Consider the following 22,171-nt stretch of genomic DNA (forward strand, 5'->3'; position numbering starts at 1 on the left):
GCCTTACCTATGGACTCTAGAAACAAAGACCGAATCAAATGTTAACTTTAGGGATACACTGCTGTCAAACTATCAATGGACCATGGCAGAGCAAAACCTCGGTTTTTCCTTCCCTCTTCCCCAACAGGTGCTTGTTTTGCATTTTTCCTTTAAGTAGTATTTGGTAAAATGGTTCTGAAAGAAACTTGTTTCCCTACTTATAATGCATGTTGACAAGAATTTTGACTAACCAGCATTCAATGACTGAGTATAAGTCCCAAGACAAAGCAATAAATAGTCCTACTCATTCCCTATGTATAAAAACCCTTCCGAAGCAAAGAAAAACTGCACCTCTTCCTAAATAAAATGCTATTTTAACACATTTAAATTACGTGAGCCTAAATTTTATTTGCCTTGGTCAGAAGTGCACAATGCAATAAAAGCAAAACTCAACCACCAAGTTCAGTCCAGTATCAACTTCTCTGGAGAATTAAGTATAATAATATATCACAGTGCAAGATCATATCTTTTTCTACAGAAAATTTTGGAAACTAGTATCATTGTACAGAGAATAGAGTATAAAAACACCCCAAAATTTTGCTATTTTAATGTGCTTCATAACAGATATATCAATGCTGCATTAAAGGTAGTTTATATGGTCATAGGAAAGAAGTGTCTATTAAAATGTTGTGAATACTCAAATTTATGTGAATTTCCCCTATGCTTTGATATTATACACTCAATAGTAATCTTATGTCCAAACCCAAAGGATTTTTTTTTTTAATTCAAAGGCATTCTGGGACAATAAACATAAGAGGTTGATATGTGCTCCAGAAAAGTGTGCTATAGGGGGAGAGAAGAAAGAAATTATGGACAGATGAACTCATAAGGTGTTTTCAAACTGAGAAATGCACCATTTAATCTGATCAGAGTGCTTTTTTTTTTAACTACTTAAAACACAAGTCCAATATACTTTTAATGCAAAAAGTGCAAACATCACCAAGGCAATTCAAGTATTTTCTAATACATCAACACAAATTCTCTTACAGGCCAAATCATTCTATCCTTTTTCCACGAAAAAAAAAATCATCAGGTTATTACAGATGCTTTCCCTTAAAAAGTTCTAACAAACTAAGTCATTCACGAGCTCTTCCAATCCTTTTAAAAGTACTGCAGCTCAATCGAGCCTTAACTGAGACTGGTAGACAGAAAGGCAGAGTGACATCTCTACAATGACTTGCATTTTATATAAAATTTGGAAAAAAGATATTTGCAAAAAACAAAAACAAACAAACAAACTAGGAACAAAACAGATCAACTGCCTTAAAAAAGCCAAAAAGGAGAAAATGAAGAGACTTAGTTACACCTTTTCAAAATAGGCAAATAGGCTTCAGCATCATCAAAATAGATTTCAAAAGATATTATGAATAGAGTCATTTCATTTCTTAGGAAATAGTGGCAAGTAACTGCACTCATTTCCTGTTCAGATTCAATTCAAATTTCTGCCATTTCCTCTTAAAGGAAATACTACAGCAACACAGGGCAGAGGGTCTGTAATCCTGTACTACCACCAAATCTAATAAGGGAAACTACCAAGAACTGAGTTTTGACATTCGAGATAAATGATCAGTTTTTTTATAATGCTCTTAACATTCAATACTTTTGCTTCCTTAAAAAAGAAATGTCTACCAGTGAACTAAAGAATAACTAATGCCAAGAAAGCCCATTTTGAAGAGTCATGGCCTAGCAGTAAAATCATTTCTAAGAGTTTTAATGTACTAGACAATACGAGACTGTTTACAACGAAATCAAATCATTTTAGTGGAATTTTTACTGTGCAAGAGCATGTCACTGTACCCTCAGTAATTACGCTATGTAGAGAGAGCTGTGATATTAAGATAGACAGTATACAGATAGCAGTGTAGCTGCGACACTTCCAGATAATTAAGCCTCCCCGAGGGTAGGCGGTTTCTGTAAGGTATAGGCCCTAAACACCCAAGATCCTTCAACCCCTCTCCGAAGCGCGTGCTTTGGCAAAAGCAGCGTCCCCTAAAGGGGAAGGGTAAAGGAAAAACGATTCAAAAAGGAAGGATAGCTTAGGGAGAGGGGCTCAAAGTGCATACGGGGCGCCAGGGGCCCCGCACAGACTACCAAGAGACCCACTGCAAAGGCGAGTTTGTGGGGCCTGCCGGAGAAAAGGCCTCGCCTAGGAGTTGCAACACACTCTTTCTCCAGTGCGCAGCGCTCGGCCTGGGGGAGGGGGAGGAGGAAAACAGCTGCCAGGGGAGCGGCGAGCCCGGCCCGGCCCGCTCACCGTGAGGGTGTCGTCTATGTAGAGGGGAATCTGCCTCCTCTCGAAGGGGAACTCCTCTTCCCCGTCCCTGCACACCGCCACCAGTCGCGCCATCGTCCCCGACGCTGCCGTTGCCACCGTCACCACCTCCTCCCAGCTGCTGCTGCCGCCGCCGCTGCTCCTGCTGCTGCCGCCTCCTCCCAACTCCTGCCTGCAACAGCCAAACGCCGCGAGCTTCAGCACCCGCCGCCGCGCAGCACATTCGCCACGGGGCGGGGGAGGGAGAAAGGCAGAAGGGGACCCTTGAGTGGAGCTGCGTTTCCCATCACCCGATTCCACACGCGCTCAGCCAATCAGCGCCGAGCGAGGACGGGACCCGCCCCCTCGCTCCGCTTTCCCTCCCCACCCCCCACCGCGGCCAGTCTCCAGTCAGGGTCCAAAGGAGAGGCGGAAGGGACCCGGCGGCCCGAGGGCTTCCCCAGCCCGTCACTGGAGTCCCGGCTCCAGGACCTCACCCCAAGCCTCACCTCCACAACCCACTGCCCGCTTCCGCCGCCGGGGAGCCCGTAGCTGACCCCTTTCTCCCCCTTTCTTGGAGCGCCCCGCCCAGTCAGTCCCCTGGGCTGCAGTTGCCCAGCGCGACCCCGCCCCTGGGAGGGGTCGACCCCGCCTCGGCTCTGCGGAGGCCAAGTAGGGTGGCTCAGACCCTTTCCTCACCGTTCTCAGAGGAGACCTCTCGGCTCCGACCTCCGTTTTCGTGGTCGCCTCCCTGGCCCCCACTTTTGCTCCCCGTTACCGGCTGACGAGGCCCGCGTCAGGACCGGCCTGGGCGGGAGTGCGGCGCCGAATGCCGTTTCCTCTCCGGGATCAGCCGCTCGCGCCACGGGGAGTGGGGGAGGGAGGGCGGTGGACTTGGAGAGGGTGGGGCAAGGAGGGGCGGAGAACGTCGGGCGGGGCTCCGCCTCCTCTCGCGAGACTGTAGACCGCCCCCGCCAGGTCGCTTCTTTCAAAATCCTAGCGACGGGGGTGGGGTTCCACCCAGGTCTCCTGGGGCCGAATGATCGGGACCCTACCCGAGTCTAGCTGCTCAAATAAATTAGAAACAGGGCTGCTAAGAATGACTGAGTAGACCTAAACCTCAGGCCCCTGACGCGCGGGCCTGGAAACCGCTTTCTCGAGGGCCGAGGGGCAAAGGGAGCCAAGCCGAGCTGAGTCAGGACCCACCCGAGAGCCGAGGCCCAGTGAGGACCTAGGTAAGTGGGAAGGCGCTGAGGCTTCCGAAGGCAGTGACAGCCAAAGGCGGGAGTAAGAGAATCGGGGACGAGCCTATGAGGGGTAAGAAATAAACTCTGGCCTTGGTTTCCAGGTACTTGACGTCGCTTTCCCAGACACTCCGATTAACCAGGAGCCGGTCGCAACACTGCTTCCCAAACTAAGACTGCGTTGGGATCCCGCCAAGGAGGCAATTCTTAAGTGCTGACAGGTTTTTTTGTTGTTGTTGTTGTTTTACACTTACAGGCAATTAAAAGACTGATGATGCTGAAGCCTATTTGCCTATTTTGAAAAGGTGTGTGTAGTGTGGCTTGTGTATGCGCCCTAGCAGAGAAACTTCTTGGGCCGCGTTAATGTTAACTTAGGCACTCAGAATACTAGTTCCCTTGGGCAAAATACTGGCGCTGGCCAAAGGCCCTTCCCTCTCACCCTCTCCTAAGTAGCGGAGCTGCTCTAAAAACAATTCATCTACACTCGCGTGCCACCACGTGCTCAGTTCTTACCTCGAAGACTTGGAAAGCCTGTTGTAAACTAATTGTTGGGAAGTGTTTTGCCTAGGGAAAGTATGCCGATTTTAAGGATAAATCCATTTGCTGCTCTTCCAAATAACTAATCTTGATAACAGATCTGTATTTCCTGGAAGAATAGGCTAGATCTGTGATACTGACCTTTAAAAAATATTTTGGTTGCCCAGGCCAGGTAGGTAGCTAAGGTGGTTGGAGCATCATCCTGATGAGCCAGGGTTGCGGGTTCGATCCCTGATCAGGGTACATGGAGGAAACAACCAATGAATGCCTGAACAGGTGAAACTGTAGGTCGATGTTTCTCTTTTCCTTTCCCTCTTTCAAGCCCTCTCCTTCCCTCTCCCTCTCCAATCCCTTTCCGTCTTCCTCTCAAAAAAAAAAAAAAAATTAAAAATATTTTGGTCACTATATGCAGTCTTAGAGATTCACATAGTGCATCCTTAGCCATGTTGACAAGATGTTGTGTGGTCACTGGTCACTGTTAGGGTGGGAGAACCATTGTTAAGTCCCAAAACTGTGATTATCCAGTAAGTATTTATGTCTTTTCACCATGTTAGGAGAGCAAAACAGTGTGGTTGTTAGCTTAAATGCAGTGAGCATCTAGGATGTGCATGCAGCTTTTGACAGGTAAGACTACATAGCCACAATTTGGACATTTTTAGAGAATCCTGTGTTATGTAAAAACACTCCTAGGAAAAAAGAGTAGTGTGGTTTTTAAGATCTAAAGATGCTCCTATAAAGACTTGATTAATATGACTACTTTATGCCTTTAAAAAAATTTTTGTTGATTTGAGAGAGAGAAACATCAATTTGTTCTTCCACTTATTTGTGCACTCATTGGTTGCTTCTTGTGTGTGCTCTGACCAAGGGATGAAAGCCTCAATGTTGGCATATTGGGATGACCCTCTAACCAACGGAGACCCAGCCAAGGCTACCTTTAAAACTTTTTTTGGATTATGGTTAGTAAAGGACATTGAAAATAGCAAGCTCAATATATAGGTGCTAATTTTAATAACTTTTGTTAACTGTGTACATACTGGTAATAGCAAAGAACAGTATTTAAATGGGGATTTAAATCCAAGTTATAAGAGGCTTTAAAATCCAAATATAAAACATAAGGAAACCACAGCCATTCCTTTCCATCCGAGATTACTTTACTTGATTTGGATATGTTCTTTATGTCACTGAGCACAATGCTTACTTACTATCTTTGGACAATGTTTCACATACTGTAGGTATTCAATAAATATAAGGCTAAAAATGTGGATAATTTGCCAGATTACTTGCTCTTTCTCAAGAAGGTAAGGAGATAGCCTGGGTGCTACAAATATGATAAAATCATTATAAAACCATATTGAGGGAAAATGTTTAGAAAATTATTTCACTGCAAAACAATTTCTAGAAGTTTTAACTATGTATCTTAGTTTTACAGCAGGTACTCATTTTTCTTTTTCAAAATTTTTTAAAAGATTTTTTTTTTTTTTTAGAGAGGGGAAGGGAGAAAGGGAGAGAAACATCAATCCATTGCACCTTGCTTGCCCCCAACCTGGGACCTGGCCTACAACCCAGGCACGTGCCCTGACTGGGAATTGAGCAGCGCGACCCTTAGGTTCACAGGACAATGCTCAGCCCACTGAGCCACACCAGTAAGGGCTCATTTTTATTAATATTTTCACTGTTTATCTTCAGTTATAAGCAGTAGTGCTGCCCCAGATATTTTATGACTAAGTATCTGCCTTTAGAGAGCTTACCTCTAATTGACAAAATAAGTCATTAGTATATTAAAAAACAAAACAGTTGTTGCTTATTTTTAAGTTTCAATATTGGTATTGCGAAGGTCAAGGTTGAAGGATTTGAAATGTCAGGAAGGAGAAAGCAATTAACAGTGGAGGACATTTTGCTGTTACCTAATAAAGAACACTTGAGCCCTGGCTGGTGTGGCTCAGTGGCTTGAGCGTCAGCCTGGGAACCAAAGGGTCACTGGTTCAATTCCTAGTGCAGAGCACACGTCTGGGTTGCAGGCCAGGTCCCGGGTAAGGGGTGTGTGAGATGCAACCACACATTGGTATTTCTCTCCCTTTCTCTCCTCCCCTCTCTTAAAATAAAATAAAATGCAAAAAAATATTTTAAAAAAAGAACACTTGACATGATAGTGATAAATTACCAGCAAAATGCCGTTATTTTTCTTCTTATACAGGTCCATGATGTGTGAGGGCTAGCTACAAAAATCAGGTATAAATGACATGACTATTTTCCAAGCTACCTAGTTTTAAGAGAAATGAAGAGTACTGATATATTCCTTGTTATTTACCTTTATAGACTATACATAAACTCCTAGGGATCAAAGTATGTTTTTGTATGATTTATACAACATGGATATACAATAAAAATAAAGCTGGTTGTCATGTTCTAAATATAGAGCTATCCATACGTATGTGGTAGATATCGCCAGTTTATAATTGTGTAAAATGAAAGTCATGGGAATGGCTTTCTGAAGCTCATAGGATAAGTCTTAGACCAGATAATATTCTTTTTTCTTCTCTTTCTCTCCCTTCTCTGTCCTCAAATATTGATACTTGAAAAGAAAGTTGAGTTAATCATAATTGTCACTTTATTAACCATGTTGTTTTATGTGGTAAAATCAACAGCAGAATGCTATTTAAATTACATGGTTGTCCAAAACTGTAAATTGGGTTTTCTTTTTCATGAGTTAAGAGTGGGAAATTGTTGTCTATCAAAAATAGAGACACATTTTCCCCACTTACATGTTTTTAAAGGGAAAATAATGTCTGCAAGATAAAATGTAAGCCCCTTGAAGGTTGGGACTTTGTCTCATTTTCTGTCGTCTCCCTAGCACCAACTTGTACCCGGCACATTGGAGCTCAATAAATCTTTGTTGAATGGTCTCTTTCTCTTCTGTAAGGTACAGTCAAGTCAAAATAGTCTTTTTTACTAATTCTTATGAATTCTATTTCATTAGCTTTCTTTTAAATGAATATCATAATTGGAGGTGGAAAACACATAGTACACTTTGTCCTTTTAAGTCATGATTCAGTATGTGTAATTGTGAGACATAAACTTACCGAGATTTATGACCTAGAAAAGGATGAAGGAGCACTTACTGACAAGCAACAGTAGACCAGTTAGACCACATGTTCATTAAGTCATCAAATTACCTACTTTAAATTACCTTTATTTAAAGGAGGGCTGAGAATATAGAAGGCCCCGCAGGCCTCCTCTGAAGGCTTCGAACAGATAAACTGTGGGCAATTAGCACTGTCAGAGCAGAAGACGGATCACCTTTTCTAGTCATGCTTAGTTCACATACTCATAGTCTTACTAAATTTCAAAAGTATTCCTTTTCATTGAAAATAAAACCTAATTTTTGTTCTTACAGCTGTATAACCAACATACGGATTTGAGGACAGTTCCTTTCAGTAATAGATTACCTCCAAATATAATGTAATTAGCAAGTATGTAATGGCACATAAATACTAAATTAGCCATCATCAATGTAACAAACTGAAGTAAATTAGAATAGTCATTAACAAATCAGGGAATAAAATTTTGAATTAATTTAGAGGCAACTAAGACAAACAGCAAATCTACAATTTAATGTTAGAGGAGGTTCTGCCTAATCCAGATTGCTTACCAAATATAAAATTAACTTCAACATCTTATCCTTGTCAGTACAATAATCAGATTTTTACTTGAAAACAATGGACTATAGAAAGGCAGATTTTAATTTTTTTTCTTTTTAAAGTTTTTCAAGTACAGTTTACATCCGGTATTATTTTGTATTAGTTTCAGGTGTACAGCATAGCTTGACTTTTTCACCCACTTTAAACAGTACACAAGGAATATTAGAATTGGAAACAAACTTTTTTGTTTTAGCCCCAGCTAGGTAGCTGTTTGTTCGAGCATTGTCCAGATAGCCCAAGGTTGCCAGTTTGATCCCTGATAAGGCAACAGGAATCAATGAATGCACAAATAAGTGGAACAACAAAGTGATGTTTCTCTCGCCTTCTCTATAATCAATTAAAATTTATTTTGCTTTTTAAATCTTAGGTTTCAAACAGCAGCTTCAAAGCTCTGCTTAGTGTTTTTAAAAGCCTCAAGCTCTGTAGGATGTTTAAACTTTGTATAGCTATGGTTTTCAAAAAATCTTTTTGATTGATCTTAGGGTTGCGGAGGAAGGGAAGCATTGATTTGTTCTACTTGTTTATGTATTTATTGATTGATTCTTGTGTGTGCCCTGGCCAGGGCTTGAGCCCACAACCTTGGCCTATCAGGACAATGCTCCAACCAGCTGAGCTACTTGGCCAGGGCCTAAGTGGTCATAGCTTTGCTGTTAGACTAGGTACTTGATGATTTTCTCACTGGTTCTCTTCTCCCTTAACATGGTAGGCAAGGCACACCTGTTAGGACCCCTGCCTGCCTCCCCAGCTCATTACTCTTTTTCTGAGCTCATGCCTTATTTCCACCATGTGCTAGGTGCCCTCCTAACTCAGGATCTTTGCTGAAGGATTCATACTTCCTAGATTGCTCTCTGCTATTTATCCCTTCTCTTACAGCACTTGGCCCCCCACGCCCTACACACAAACAGCAGCTCATCCTACCCATCAGCTGTGGCTCAAAATAAATACCATCTGTGGGGAAAATTTTCTTGACTCTACCAGGTCACTTCTTGATTTGCCACTTGGCAACCTATATTTTATGACAACACAATTTGTAACAGTTGTTTAATGTGTTCCTCTCACTAGAGTGCAAGCTCTAAGATACCAGGAGCTTTTAGTATTTAGTAGGTTAAAAAAATGAATTAGTCCAAAGTTAGCCCTGCTAACTACATCACAAAATTCTTATCTATTCTTTGGAGCATTTAACTGTTTCCTGACTTTATATGTATGTGTATTTGATTTTAAACACTTGCTTTCTCATTTTTAGGCTTTTTTAAAGATTAAAATTGAAGAGTAAAGAATTGTTCCCAATTCCACAATTCAGTTTTAATGTAAATAGTATAAAATACAAACGATAAAAAATACAGAATGGTGTAAAGTGATATAGAGTAAAAACCTTTCTCCCACCCTCCAAACTTCCAGTGTCACAACTATAAATGCAATTCCTTTAAAATACTGAAATTTAATATCCTAACGAGTCACAACGCTCTATTAGCTCGTGAGACATTAAAATATTAAGCCTATTATTATAGAGAAGGATTGAAACTCATAATAAAATATAGTTAACAATGGATTGCCAAAAACCCATTTTCTTCACATTTATTCTTCCTTATTAATAGCTCACACACATCCAACCCCTTTTGATCACCAAAATTTTATAGTCTTATCTTGCAAGTGTAGCATATATATAATTAAACAGTTGGTAAACATATAGAGATAGAGTACAAATAAGCCCCACAAGGTACTGCTATGCAATGTATCTACCAACAGGTTGATTAGGCCAGTTGTTACATTCGACAGCAAGAAAAAAATCAACTGGTTTCTGTTTATAGCAGTAATTAAACAAAGACTGGGTTTCTTTCTTTCAGCTTCAGAGACTACAGCTTCTAAATGCTTTTTATTTGTAGCTGGAGACTGGATAAGTTTCCAAGAACATGGTACTAGAGCCCCTTGAATTAGAAATTTGGCAAAACTCAAAATTATATCACACAGTAATAAACTACTAAGAAGGATCAGGCTAGAAGCAACTATCCAAATACAAAAGGCTAAATTGGCCATTCTTCGAGATACTTTTTCTACCTTTACCTGAATTATGTAAAGGGATACAAAGAGGCTAATAGCTGTCAGTAGGACACAACATGCTACTTTTATCCAGTCTTTGATATGTGATCTTTTTTTAAGCATGTAAGACCCTGTTTGGACACCAGCCATGTGTATTGCCACATACCCCAAGGTAGACATTATTCCTTCTCGGTTGGCATTTAATAAACCAACCCTTGTGCCACTGCCATCAGTGCCATACAAAATTAACTTTTTCAAAGGGGTAAGGTCAAGGGCTAGCTGGTATAATACAGTAATACTGACAGCCACAACCCAGGATTTACTTGCGGGGAAAAAAGTCAAAAGCAGTGATGTTACCAGTTTCACAACTACTAAGGTAAAGAAAAAGTTCCAATGAACTCCATACTCAGTTAAATGTTCCTGATAGCCTATGGATTTTATAATGATTAATCGTCCTATTCCTAGGAAGACTAATGGCCAAACAGAGTACAAGGCCTTTGTAAAATAATAAAATTTGGACCCTTCCATACATTTTTTCCTAATCTCTGGACAAACCATTGCAGTCCCAAAAACAAAGCCTCCTACTCCAAAATCCATTGCTCCTGTGCCATAGAGCTCAGCTTTGGCAAATCGTCTGGGAAAAAGTGGGAAGTCCACAGCCAAAATGGCAACAGCAGTAAATGCACTATTAATGACACGGAAACAGGAAATGGCTGGCATGTATTCTGATTCTAGACTAATTTTTAAGAATTTTTCAAGGATTTTCTGGACAGGCATTCTGGCATAGCAAGTCCTCCGACAGTATATTTGATAGAATAGCACTGCCCCAAAAATAATTACAGTGAGGTGCTCAAGGTAGATAAATGAAGAGAGAATGGTCAACGTGGTCACCATGGGAACTATTAGGAAAATGAAGTCAATGAAGAATCGAGTTCTCCAGGTATGTGAAGAATGCAAGTGCTGTGAGAGAATGATCAGGAGCCCTCTGCACAGGATACAGAGCACAGGCAAGCACAAGCCCTGGGTAATTTCTAGCACGCTGGTTCCATTGTGGTTACTGACAAAAGCTTCCTTCATCTGCTTTTGAGACATTTTTTCTTCTTCCTGTGGAAAAAAGAGTAAAGAAACACATTTGTAGAAAGCAACATTCTTGTGGAATTGGCATATGTATGTACCTGACTTGATTTTACTCTTACTCTTGATTCGGAGTAGAACCTAGGATTTGTGACCCACCCCCCGCCCCCACAAGGACTGTGGGAAAAAGCCTAACAATACATTAGGGTAAGAAAGTCACACTAATAGCATGAAATTATTGGTTGAAAAGCTTTAGCTATTTTCAGTATGTATAAGGCAGATACACAAGGATAATGCATTTGGGATACAAACCCTGAGAACAGAATTACAGTCAGATAGAAATTCCTATTACAACATAGTATATGTCATGAAGATTATGTAATGAAAATCGAATACACATAAACGGCCTTTAAGTTAAACCCGAAAGATGGGAAGAGGGACAGAAGCAGAGAAGATATTCGAATACACCTTGCTGTTGGGGCCTTGGTTTCTGTTCAGAGACTCTTTGAAACTACTGTTTCTGGTACAAAAATTTGAGTCCTGCTGTGACCTCCCGAGACCCAGCCTGCTTCTCACATTCACAGAGAGCCAAATTTCATGTTAGGTATAGGTAGGCAGAATGGATGCTAATGGAGGGGTTAGGGGTAGGGAGTGTATAGCGCAAACTAGCGTCGTTAGTTGTTCATTTAAAAGGATATACAACGCTTCTCTGCCACATAACCATGTCTGGAAAGTGGAACACACGAAAAACTCATCTGTTGGCCAAACAAGAACTATGTTGAACAAATAAATGCATGCCTGGGCCAAGAAACAATACTTCACAGCAACAAACAAATCGGCTGGCCTTTTAATAAAAACCCTTTTCCACCACCGCGTCGGAGCCTTATACCTCCCATGCACTGGCTGGTCTCGGTGCCCGCCCCGGCAGAGGGCCGTCTAGGTTGGTCGGGCCGCCCAGCTTCCACCGCACCCGCTGGGCAACGCGGGAGCAGGCAGCTTCCGCCTCCCGAGACGCGCTTCCGGCCAACGCGAGGCCGCCGCGCTTCCGGGCCGGTGGATTCCGCGCGCACTCGGCCCAGGGAGGTGCTGGTTTCCCACGCCCCGCCGTCTCCCCACGCCATCTCTATCATGGGGTTGCTCAGCCCAGGTCCTCTCGGGTCGCGGCCGAGGACCGACCCGTGAGAGGAGCCAGGAGCCGAAAAGGCGCATCACGCGCCGTACCACTGCTCAAACCGTACGGCGAGGCCTGTCCGAGTGGTGGGGTCAGAGGGCCGGGAGCAGCATTCGGACATGGTGGCCCCTGCTTAAAGACTCCGCAGCCCTGGGAGAGCCCGAAGGCCCCCGGAAACCCTGCCTCCCGCGCCTCTCCCACCAGAACACCTGAGTCCTCTCTTGCACTCCCATCTTACCCCAGGCTCTCAAAATATTTTGTCCCGGGTGGAGCCCCCGACTCGGAATCCCCGCACCCCATTCAGACCACGTGCGCCGCGCGCCGGTTGTGCTGGTGGCACCGCCCTGGGGGAGGAGCCTGCCGGCCCCGCCACTTAGCATAGAGCGGCTGCAGCGCGGTGCGAGCCCGCAGTCCCGGCTTTCTCTCCGTGCTTTGCTCCCACCCCTCGTCTCCCCTGCGCTCCACCAGCTCTTCCTGCCGCCCCACCCGACCCGCCCGCCCGCCTTTCCAGGCGCGTCCCGCAGGGGTTGCGCGCTCGGCAGCTCACGCCGTGGGATCGGTGAGTGCCACCCCCAGCCCGGGTCCGAAGCCCTTCAAGGACCCCAAAAGGGCCGCGGAGACCGGTTTGCCTCCGGAGCGCTGAGGAAGAAGGGGGCATCTCCCCTTCCCAAAGCGCATTTTCCCTGCTCTTGCTCTCTGTGGTTTTGTTTTTGTTTTTTTGTTGTTTTGTTGTTTTTGATCTCGTATCCCAGGAGGAGGTAGTCTGGCTCCTGGCCCTTACCAGGATCTTTCATGAACAAGGACCTTTCAGGGTCACCCTCCACCTCTCCACCTTGCCGGTAGCTGGCCACCCGAAGTGGGGGGAAACTCCCAGTTGGCAGGCTGGATCCCGGCCCCTGCTCCTCTCCTGGAGCTACCTAGAGACCAGTGAGGGGGCGCCTGGCTCCGGGAGGCGTCGGGGCAGCCGCGCCCTTGGCTGGGTCATGTCCACCTTCCCGGGAAGGACATACTCTCCCCGTGCCAGGTGCTTCAGGAGCGGCATCCCAGCCCTGGGCCCGGCGGACTCTTCTCCAGGACCGAGAGTCCCTGGTTCTCGCCCGGAACCTCTGGACGGAGCCGGCTAGGTTTACCTGGACCCTTACCCGGCTCTTCTCATTTTCCCTCCCACTGTCCTCCGAGCTGAGAAAGAACCTGAGGCTGGGGAGGAGGAGAAGCTGGTGATCAGGTTGGCGCTTGTCTGGCCTTGACTTGGTGTTTCATCTATTCATTACCGGCTCTCTCCTGCCCACTGTGGTCACACCCTTTCCAGAACTCCGTGGCTGGTAACCGGGAAGGCTACCAGGAGCAAGAGCTGGGAGGACTGGAGAAAGCCGCTCTAACCTGACTTGACTCTGGTTGGGAGCTGACGTTTCATTTTATAACCAACATTTGCAAATAGTTCTCACAGGTACTACTAGCTCATGTGATCCTGAACTCAGCTCTGTGAGGTCTGGATGTTAGTATTCCTTTTTTGCAAACTACAGGGGTTTGGGGTGGGGCTACAAATCTTCTGGGTCAGTGTGGTGTGGAGGATGAAGAGACTGGGAGACGGAGAGGCCTGGTGCTGTATTCTCTCCACCAGACAGAAATGTCTTATTTGAATATAGGCAGTAGTTGGTGGGGTGGGAGGCAGAAGTCAACTATATGCTCCATGAAGAGAAATATGGGAGAGAAAGCACAGCTTATTCTCAGGTAAGTCACATCACCTTCCTGGCCCACTTTGATTCCTCATCTTGCAAATGGAGGCAGTAAAATCTCCCGCAGAAAGAGTCATTGTGAAGGTCAAAAATGAGGAAATAAAGCTTCAGGAGCTCTAGTGATCTGCATCCAAGGGGGCATGGGCTTTGGGTTCTACCCTCACAACTTCTCATGCTTTGCCTCTGGTCCTCTCTAAGGTGAGCTTCCAGTTGAGGGAGCTTTGTTCCTCTTGAGTTTTCCAGAGCCCTTTGCATAGATGTCTCTTGGATGAGGTACAGTCAGTGTTCAGGGTGAATGTGTTCAACAGTCCTGATGCCCTTCTCTGCCCAAATTGTTCACTTTTCAGTTTCCATAGAAGTTCCTATTCCTGAGTTGTTTCAAAGGCTGTATGTATTTAGAGCCCCAAGAAAGTCCCCACTGCCCTGGTGATGTATCTCTCCCATAACGACATTTCTCTTCCTCTCTTTCTCCCTCCTTTCCCCTCTAAAAATAAATAAACTTAAAAAAAAAAAAAAATCTCCACCAAGGTTAGTCCATTGCACACACCCCTCATCCTCATCTCACCTTGTTGGAGCAGTGTGTGGCCTGGGAAATTCTGAGCCTGAGGGTCACTTACAGTTTTTCAGAGATTGGCGTACACCCAGCCTCACGACGCCCTCTCTCTCGGATGGATTCCCTTCTTCTGAATTCTCATCGTCTTAAAGTTGACACTGGACTGTTCCACCTTATTAGTGGCTCCTCCAAGTATTGTTAATTGTACTGACAATATTCCCCCCTGTGGGAATATTCAGATTTGTGCTCTGTTGGGTACCTTCAATCCACAACTTCATTGGCTTTCACAACTGCTCCTTGTGAGGTAGATTTTACTATCTCCATTTGCAAGATGAGGAACCAAAATGGGCCAGGAAGGTGATGTGACTTACCTGGAATGACTGAGCTGTGCTTTCTCTCCCACATTTCTCTTCCTGGAGCATCTAGTTGTCTTCAGCCTCCCACACCACCAACTACTGGCTGTACTAAAATAGGATATTTCTGCCTAGTGGAGAGGACAGAGCACCAGGCTTCCCTGTCTCCAGTGTCTTCATCCTCCATATCACACTGACCCAGAAAATTTGCAGCCCCACCCCAAACCCCTGCAGTAAAACTAGCCCTGAAGGAGCCCAGGGTGCCTCCAGAAGCTTTTGTAAAAGTTTTCCCTTTTGGCAGGAAACAGAAAAGACTCTCCCTACCTGCCCAGTCTTGCTCTGGTTCTCATTTTGTTTCCTCTGCTTAGTGAGAGAAGCAAGAATAAGTGACCTGGAGAAGCCCTCATCTGTGTGTGGCCCTTCTTTTCTCTCATACTATAGGCTCTGGAGTGACTCACCTGAGATTCCTCCAGAACTGAGCCCTTTGCTGGACCCATGTCCCAGTCTGTGTCCTCATGACTAGGTGGATAGCACTCCTCGTGCCTGCCACCCAGAACCCTGGCTGGCCACGTTGAAGCAGGATGCTCCAGCAGGTAAAACCTCACCCTCTGATAACCCAGGCCCTAAAGCACCTTCCCATCTTCCCTTTGTCTGAATGAGGTTTCACTGCGCTGACCAGAAAGTAGGAAAAGACCCCTTAAAGATCTTTCTTCTTTTCTCTCTTCAGAGAGTTGTTAAGAACCTGTAAGAACCTGTTAAGAGAGTTTTTCCTGATACCTAATTTGAATCCCTCCTGTTGTAGTTTTTAGCTCTTTTCCCTGGGGTGTGTAAGGGCATCCTGAGGGCACTTTGATGACCTTACGAGCCTGAACCAGTGAGGAAGTCCAGAGAGACGCCTCTGCAAGCCTGAATTATTGAGGCACAGTGGAAGCCTAGGGCTTCCCAGCGGAGGTGAAGCTGAGAGATGCCCCTGAAAATGTCTTCTTGAAGCTGAGTCTTAAAGAATAAGTAGGAATTAGCCAAGCGGAGAAGGAAAATAAACAGCCCGGACAAAGAGGTCAGTCTGGGCAAAAATGTGGGAGAAGGTGACCTATGTGGAAATACAGAAGGATTCTGATGAATGCTTCACAGGGCGCATGAGAGATAGCTCTTGGGACATGAAACCAGCCAGATTCCAACTCGCCCTTCGCTGTGGAGCCTCGTCTCATACCCATATCGTCCTTCACATGCAGCACTGTGTCCAGAGGGAATGGCAGTAGATAACTGCTGAATTGTTATTTAAGTGTTGCCAGTCACTGGACTGAGAAAGATGTTGAAGGTGCTATCTGCCCTCAAGAAGCTCATAATCTAATGGAGTCCTAGGCAGGGAAGTGCCTGAGACTAGCTTGATGTCTGAGGGCGAGGCCAGCCAGCCTTAAGGGAGCCGTGGTAGACTCTGCCTCTTGAGCTTCGTCCAGCCTTTTGGCTCATGAAACAGGCTTGAAGACTGGAGAGAAGCAGGCAGGACAGTTGTCTGCTCTGAACTCTTTATAGTTTGTCATGTTCATTATAATCATAGTAGCTGCTACTCTGCATTGAGCCCTTGCTATGTAGTAGGCACTATGGTAAGGAGTTTACACATATAATTTTGTTTAGTCCTCAAGAAAGATACAGTATTACAGTGCTGTCATGTCCTCACTTTGGGTATAAGGCTAGAGATACTAAGTGACTTATATCAAGGTCACATTCATTATAAGCATTGTGGAAAGTATAGATAAGCAAAGAGAACATTAAAATTACCCATAATTATACTACCCAGAGATAACCAACATTTTAGAGAATATCCTAGATTTTTTTCACCTAAATATATATATTTTTAAAACACTAATAGGTATCATATGTTTTGTAACCTTTAGTCCATTGTAAGGATATACTATAAGCTATCTACTATTTGGAAATTTGGGTTGTCTTTAATTTTTGGTTATAAATGGCTTACATACTGAACATACTTATGGCCTTTTACATGGGATCATTTTCTACAAACCAGTGCAGGCTCAAGGGATATATGTAGTTTTAAGGCCCTTGATATATTATTGTCCAATTAGAAGAGTTGCTTTTAAGTGAATAATAGTACCTAAATCGAGGGGGCATATACCAGGTGCCTTTTTAAAATACTTTATGTGCTTATTAGTAACTACGAGGTAGGTGCTACCACCGTTCCCATTTTATAGATGAGAATTGAGGCACAAAGAGATAAATTTACATAAGATTATGCAGCGAGGACATGGTGGGATCAGGATTCAAATGTAGAGATCGGAGCTGTTCATAAGTTATGGCTGGGTTTATGAGTGATTTCCTCCCTAAAGCAGGGGGATTCACGTGCATCCAGCCGTGCCCTGTCCTCAGCACTTACTCTGAAGGCCAAGACTCTGCCTTGTGCACCATGATGGGCCCAAGTTCAAACTAGAGGCAGCATCTTTGGAAAGAAACTTGTTCCTGGGCCTCTCAGATGGCACCTGCCACCTGGGCTTGAGGGGTTTGAATTTGCAGGGTTCACTGATGTCATTGGAGACCCACACATGTCTTATCACAGAGCCCTTCCTCCAGAAGCAGATTTCAGCCAGGTTACTGTCTTCTACTCCCCACCCCACCTTCCCTATAGCCCCAAGAAGACAAGAGGAGAAGAGGGGAGAAGAAACATGTGGAAAGCGTTGGCATCATTCATGGGCAAGGGTGAAGGAGAAAGTTCTTGGTGCCCATTCTTGACCTCATCTGAATTCTGAGCCTCTTAAGTAGACGCAGGGCAGAAGAAACTAATTATGTAATTAGCCAGACTAAATTTAAGTCCCAAGAGGCAGGTGATGAAGGTCCAGAACTACCTCACAGCTAATTTTTCATGTGAAGTTGGATGATTTCCTTCAAAAAAGGCCCAAAATATGGTTCTTTTCCTTTGCAATACTCCTATGGCTGGCCCCTACCACGGCCCCCACCCCTGCCAGGCCCAGGAAGACTAGCAGCTGGTCAGCCTGGAAGCTGGAGCTCATGGCATAGGAGCGGGAATAGCTTTTATTGATTTACTGACTATATGCTATGTGCCAAGTACTAAGTGCTTTGTGTATCACTTCTTATTTTTCTTCCCAATAATCCTGTGAACTGGTTTTATATTCTTTTATTTACAAGTAAACTGTGGCTCAGAGAGGTTAAGTAACTTATCCAGGCTCACACACCTAATAAGTGGCAGAACTGAAATTTGAACGCAACCAGACTATGATACTGGAAGCCAGTCCTCTTTCCACTGTACAGGCCTCCGCCCCTACAGGAGCTGCCAGCTGGTCTGCGTCCCAGCTCTCCTGGCCCTGTTATCCCCTCCCAGGTGAATGGCCACAGGTCAGGCCCTGATGGCCATGGCAGAAAAGTCCTTGGAGAAGACCTGAAGGAGTTCCTGGGCCAGGAGGCCCCGCTGCACATGCTGGATGACCTCACCAAGGTGAATCCTGTGACGCTGGAGACAGGTATGGGCCTCCCTTTCCTCCAGAGTGCCGTCTGCAAGAGGGTGGAGGTTTGGTGTGGCATCCAGCACAGCTTCCCCTGGCCAGACTGAGGCAGGCAGGACTCCTGACCGGGAGCCAGGTAAGCTGCTTCAGACCTGCCTGGCAGCTGCACCTGGGCTCCCCAGCACAGAATTTGCTCCAGATTTGGCATTCATCTTAATTAGATCTTGTACCTATTCATCAGGGAGCTGCTGGGATCGAATGGCTCTTGGCTAATTACAGAGGGAGCCCTGTGAGGCGGATGTCTGTGTGTGCTTGCATCTGCATTTGAGCCAGAGTTTGATAAAAGCACCTCTACCTCAGTCCTGAGGTGTTTGCAGGCCCGGTACATGGCAGACACGTTCTACACCAATGCTGGCTGCACCCTGGTGGCTCTGAACCCCTTCAAGCCCATGCCTCAGCTCTACTCGTCAGAGCTAATGCAGGAGTACCACGCTGCTCCTCAGCCCCAGGTAAGACTCAGCCACTTCTTGGGCCTCAGGGCTCCCCTCCTTCCCCTTAGGCCTCCTTGCAGCTTTCCTGTCTTTATCCATCTATTCATGAGCCATGCAGTGATTTCAGATCTGCTGGTGCCACAGCCCTGCCCACCAGGAGCTCAAGGAACTGTGGACACGTGACAGTGGCGCAGAGTGGAAGACACATAAGCATTTGTTTAACTGAGTTTAGATCATAAAACAGAGACATAGGACAAAGTATTCTTGTTTGTGAATTTATTAATAGGAAAGGATTTACAAACGAGTATTTGTGAATTTAACAAACCACTATTTGGGAGAAGGATAAAATTACATGAGATAAGGATTGCCCTAGAAAGTTCAGTACCAATTCACCTTTACTGAGAGGAATAACATTCTTATGGGGATGGGGTGGGGGCAGTGCAGGCAGAGAATAGACTGGTTGGTGTTAACGTGCATCATGTGTTCAGAGAGAGGCAAGAGCAGACTTGCTGGCAGGAAGGGGTTGCTGGGGAAAGAGGAAGCAGGTGAGGTAGGGAGAGAGACAATCTGAGGCTGGTGGTGAAGGGTCTAAGGCCTGACAGCAGGCTGAGCCCACAGAGCTGCTTCATCGGGAGTGGGGGTGGGACCGAACGGAACCCACGGTGAGGATGACTGCTCTGGAAGTTGGGGGAGTTGTGTTGAGGAAGGCGAGACAGGAGGCAGGGAGAACGGTTGGAGACTTTGTAATAGTCCAGGTGAGAAGTGACTGGGGCAAGAGCAGAAGGAGAGAGGGACAGCTCCGTCACCATCTAGAGCTGTGCCTTCTCCCTTCAGGAAGCTGTGGGGAGGTGGTCATTGTGGGGCCGGCAGTGCTGGGCTGGCTAGGCATTGCGCAGGTGCGCTGGCCTCCAGGAACTCATGCATGGTTAAGTGTCCAAGTGGAATCCTTGTGAACCCTCTCCTGAAAGCCCATATCTCACTGTCTCTGCCTCCTCAAGGGCAAAAGCCATGTCACGGTCCCCTCTGTTTCTCCAGTGCCCACCTTGATACTTAGGACATTGAGGACAGTTAATATGCAGTGGTAAAAAGGAGAACAGTGGCCTTGGGCTGCAATCAGATGGTTGCACTTACTTACTCAGTGGCCTTGGAAAGGTGGTTTAACCCCTCTGAACTTCAGATTTCTCATCTATAAAATAGTTAGCTATCCAACTAATGTGGACTTTTTAGGCAGTAACTTGAAAGAAAGTTCTTTGCAAACTGCAAAGTACAATAATAAATACTAAGGAGCAAAACAAGACTGTTAAGATAAAATGGGGGCCCTGACTGGTGTGGCTCAGTGGTTTGAGCGTTCTCCTGCCAACACAAAGGTTGCTAGTTCGATTCCCGATCAGGGCACATACCTGGGTTGTGGGCCAGGTTCCCAGTTGGGGGTGTGTGAGAAGCAATCAACCAATGTCTCTCTTGCACATCGATGTTTCTCTTCCTCACTTTCTCCCTCTCTTTACCTCTAAATAAATAAATACATACATACATAAAATCTTTTTAAAAAAAGGTAAAAAGGAAGAAAAAGATAAAATGGGTGGATAAAGTCTTCAAGGCTAGCAGTGCTTCCACACTAAGAGCAGATAAGTGGGTAAAGCCTCCATGGGGGTCCCACAATTGGACCTAACACTGTGACAACCAAGAAATTGTTCTAGCGGAAGCCTCTTGGCTCTGCTGCTGGCAGGCTCCTCATCTCAGCTGTCATTGGATCAGCCATTTCTTGAGAGGCATTCTCTCACATGACCTTTCACCCCCTGATGTTTCAGAAACTGAAGCCCCACATCTTTACTGTGGGTGAACAGACCTACAGGAATGTCAAGAGCCTGATTGAGCCAGTCAACCAGTCTATTATTGTCAGTGGAGAGAGTGGTGCTGGAAAGGTAAGAGGACCTTTTTCACACCCTGTCAACCTCATGACTGTCTGGATGGGCAGAGAGGCGGGGGTTGTTCCCCATGGAGCCACTTGCTACCTCATCATTCCCAGGTAGGCTGGCTTAAGCAGGGAGTCAGTGTGTAGCGGTGGGCAAGCTGGACAGGAAACCAGGGGACACGGTTCTAGGCCAGGCTCTTCCACCAGCTCTGATGTAACTCTGGGTGAGACACTTTCCTCCCCAAGCCTTCATTTTCTCATCTTAGGTCTCTCCCAGCTCTGACACTAAGGGAAACAAAAGTTAGCTATTGGGGATTCCTGCACAGTGGTTCAGAGAACAGAAAGATATTTAGCTTCTGCACACCTCAGTTCTTTCACCTGTAAAATGCCAACGAGGGCAATTCATCTAATTCAAGGGACTTCTGTGGGAGTTAAATGAACCAGTGCACATAGACACTGAAGGTGGCTAGGGTTCCTCGTGGGAAAGGGTTTCTCTGTGTTGCCAATGATGGCAAGGGCAGTATCTGGGCCAGAAGCTCCTGGTGTGGTCGTATGGCTCCCTGGGTGGCAGAAGCACAGTAGCTGAGACTGAAGGTTGCACAAGGATGAGCGAGGAGTTGCACAGCCGGTCGGAGGAGGCTACTGTCCCAGGCCTCGCCACCTTCTTGCCTAGTCTCACCCAGCCCACCTCACCCTTTCTGCAAAACTCACCTTCACAAGGGATTCTTCGGACCATAAACCTCCCCATCTACCCTCACGTATGAGGAAATTGCTGAGCTCTGCACACCTGCAAGATTCTAGGCCCTGGGCTAGCCCCTGAGGAGTCGGGGGTCTTTTAGTCTGCTGGGAAAGACAGACAAGGAAACAGATGAAGACAGTAAGCTGCAGGGAGGAGGACTTGGACTTGGGTGCGGAGGAGAGCTTCAAGAGCTATATCAAGGTGGCCAGTGCAATGGCAGATGTCCAGCTCCTGAACAAAGCCCATTGTCCCTCTGGGGAGCTGAGGCAGACCTGGCTCAAGACTCATGCAACCAGAGCTCAATCACCCATTATTGAGCAGCCACTGTGGTCATGGGCTGGGCCTGGTATGTTTTCTAAATTTTTTTTTAACAAATAGCACAGTAGCATAGTTCAAAAATCAAGCATTACTCTAAGGCTTACAAAGAAACACAGTGACCCTGCCTTATATCCTTCAACCCTCTCTGGCTACTTTCACATGTTTTTGTCATATTTCTAAATGATATGCTTATATTGTTAGTCACTGATTTTTTTTCCCCCAGTTTTGGGCCTAATCTTTTCATTTCCTACTTTGATGAGGATCTAGTCCTGTTTTCCTAGCCCCAAACATACATAATTTTATCATGATTTCTAATTAAGTTAATATGCAGTATTTATATTACAATCATGTATATATTGTTCACAGCAGAGTCATGTACTCTATGATTATGTTTCCTTTCTTGTATAGTTTTTACTTTCCCTCACTTAATTACCCTGTTTTTTTACTGATTTAATTTCTCTATGTCTACTGTTAAATTATTACCAAACTTGCTCCGGAAGCTGTTCCAGCCTAGTAAACAGGCAAGTGCATCAGGTTCTTTTTTT

The 22,171-nt window shown here is 45.3% G+C and overlaps 3 protein-coding genes across 7 annotated transcripts in view; 1 reads left to right on the forward strand and 2 right to left on the reverse strand.

The window, feature by feature from the left end:
* Positions 1-3,162, reverse strand: part of GGNBP2 (gametogenetin binding protein 2) — a 33,335-nt gene extending 30,173 nt beyond the window's left edge. For 2 of the 3 annotated variants that reach the window (XM_054574841.1, XM_054574839.1), the window contains exons 1-2: positions 2,990-3,162; positions 2,294-2,483 (exon numbers count right to left, since the gene is read on the reverse strand). In XM_054574841.1, the coding sequence (XP_054430816.1) occupies positions 2,294-2,386 (93 nt within the window). In that variant the 5' untranslated portion in view covers positions 2,387-2,483; positions 2,990-3,162. Of the gene's footprint in view, positions 1-2,293; positions 2,535-2,989 lie in introns of those variants that run through there. The other variant, XM_054574840.1, reaches the window with a different exon arrangement.
* Positions 3,163-9,019: 5,857 nt separating this feature from the next.
* PIGW (phosphatidylinositol glycan anchor biosynthesis class W) lies at positions 9,020-12,362 on the reverse strand. Of its 2 annotated transcripts, none has more exons than XM_054574809.1 (2): positions 12,290-12,362; positions 9,020-10,910 (listed from the first exon to the last, which is right to left on the reverse strand). In XM_054574809.1, exon 2 carries the CDS (start codon positions 10,896-10,898, stop codon positions 9,390-9,392), a length of 1,509 nt encoding a protein of 502 aa, XP_054430784.1. In that variant the 5' UTR covers positions 10,899-10,910; positions 12,290-12,362; the 3' UTR covers positions 9,020-9,389. The 2 variants fall into 2 exon arrangements, with proteins under 2 accessions (XP_054430784.1, XP_054430783.1); XM_054574808.1 differs by lacking the exon at positions 12,290-12,362 and adding an exon at positions 11,770-11,838.
* A 102-nt stretch (positions 12,363-12,464) lies between these two features.
* MYO19 (myosin XIX) overlaps positions 12,465-22,171 on the forward strand; it is a 30,499-nt gene continuing 20,792 nt past the window's right edge. The window contains exons 1-5 of one of the 2 annotated variants that reach the window (XM_054574842.1): positions 12,465-12,610; positions 15,135-15,286; positions 18,046-18,184; positions 18,527-18,675; positions 20,466-20,579. In XM_054574842.1, coding sequence (XP_054430817.1) covers positions 15,275-15,286; positions 18,046-18,184; positions 18,527-18,675; positions 20,466-20,579 — 414 coding nt within the window. In that variant the 5' untranslated portion in view covers positions 12,465-12,610; positions 15,135-15,274. Of the gene's footprint in view, positions 12,611-13,442; positions 13,499-15,134; positions 15,287-18,045; positions 18,185-18,526; positions 18,676-20,465; positions 20,580-22,171 lie in introns of those variants that run through there. The other variant, XM_054574843.1, reaches the window with a different exon arrangement.

The sequence above is a fragment of the Pteronotus mesoamericanus genome, unplaced genomic scaffold (genome assembly GCF_021234165.1).
Source record: "Pteronotus mesoamericanus isolate MK-2021 breed Mesoamerican mustached bat unplaced genomic scaffold, CSHL_Meso_final contig_269, whole genome shotgun sequence".
Lineage (NCBI taxonomy): Eukaryota > Metazoa > Chordata > Mammalia > Chiroptera > Mormoopidae > Pteronotus > Pteronotus mesoamericanus.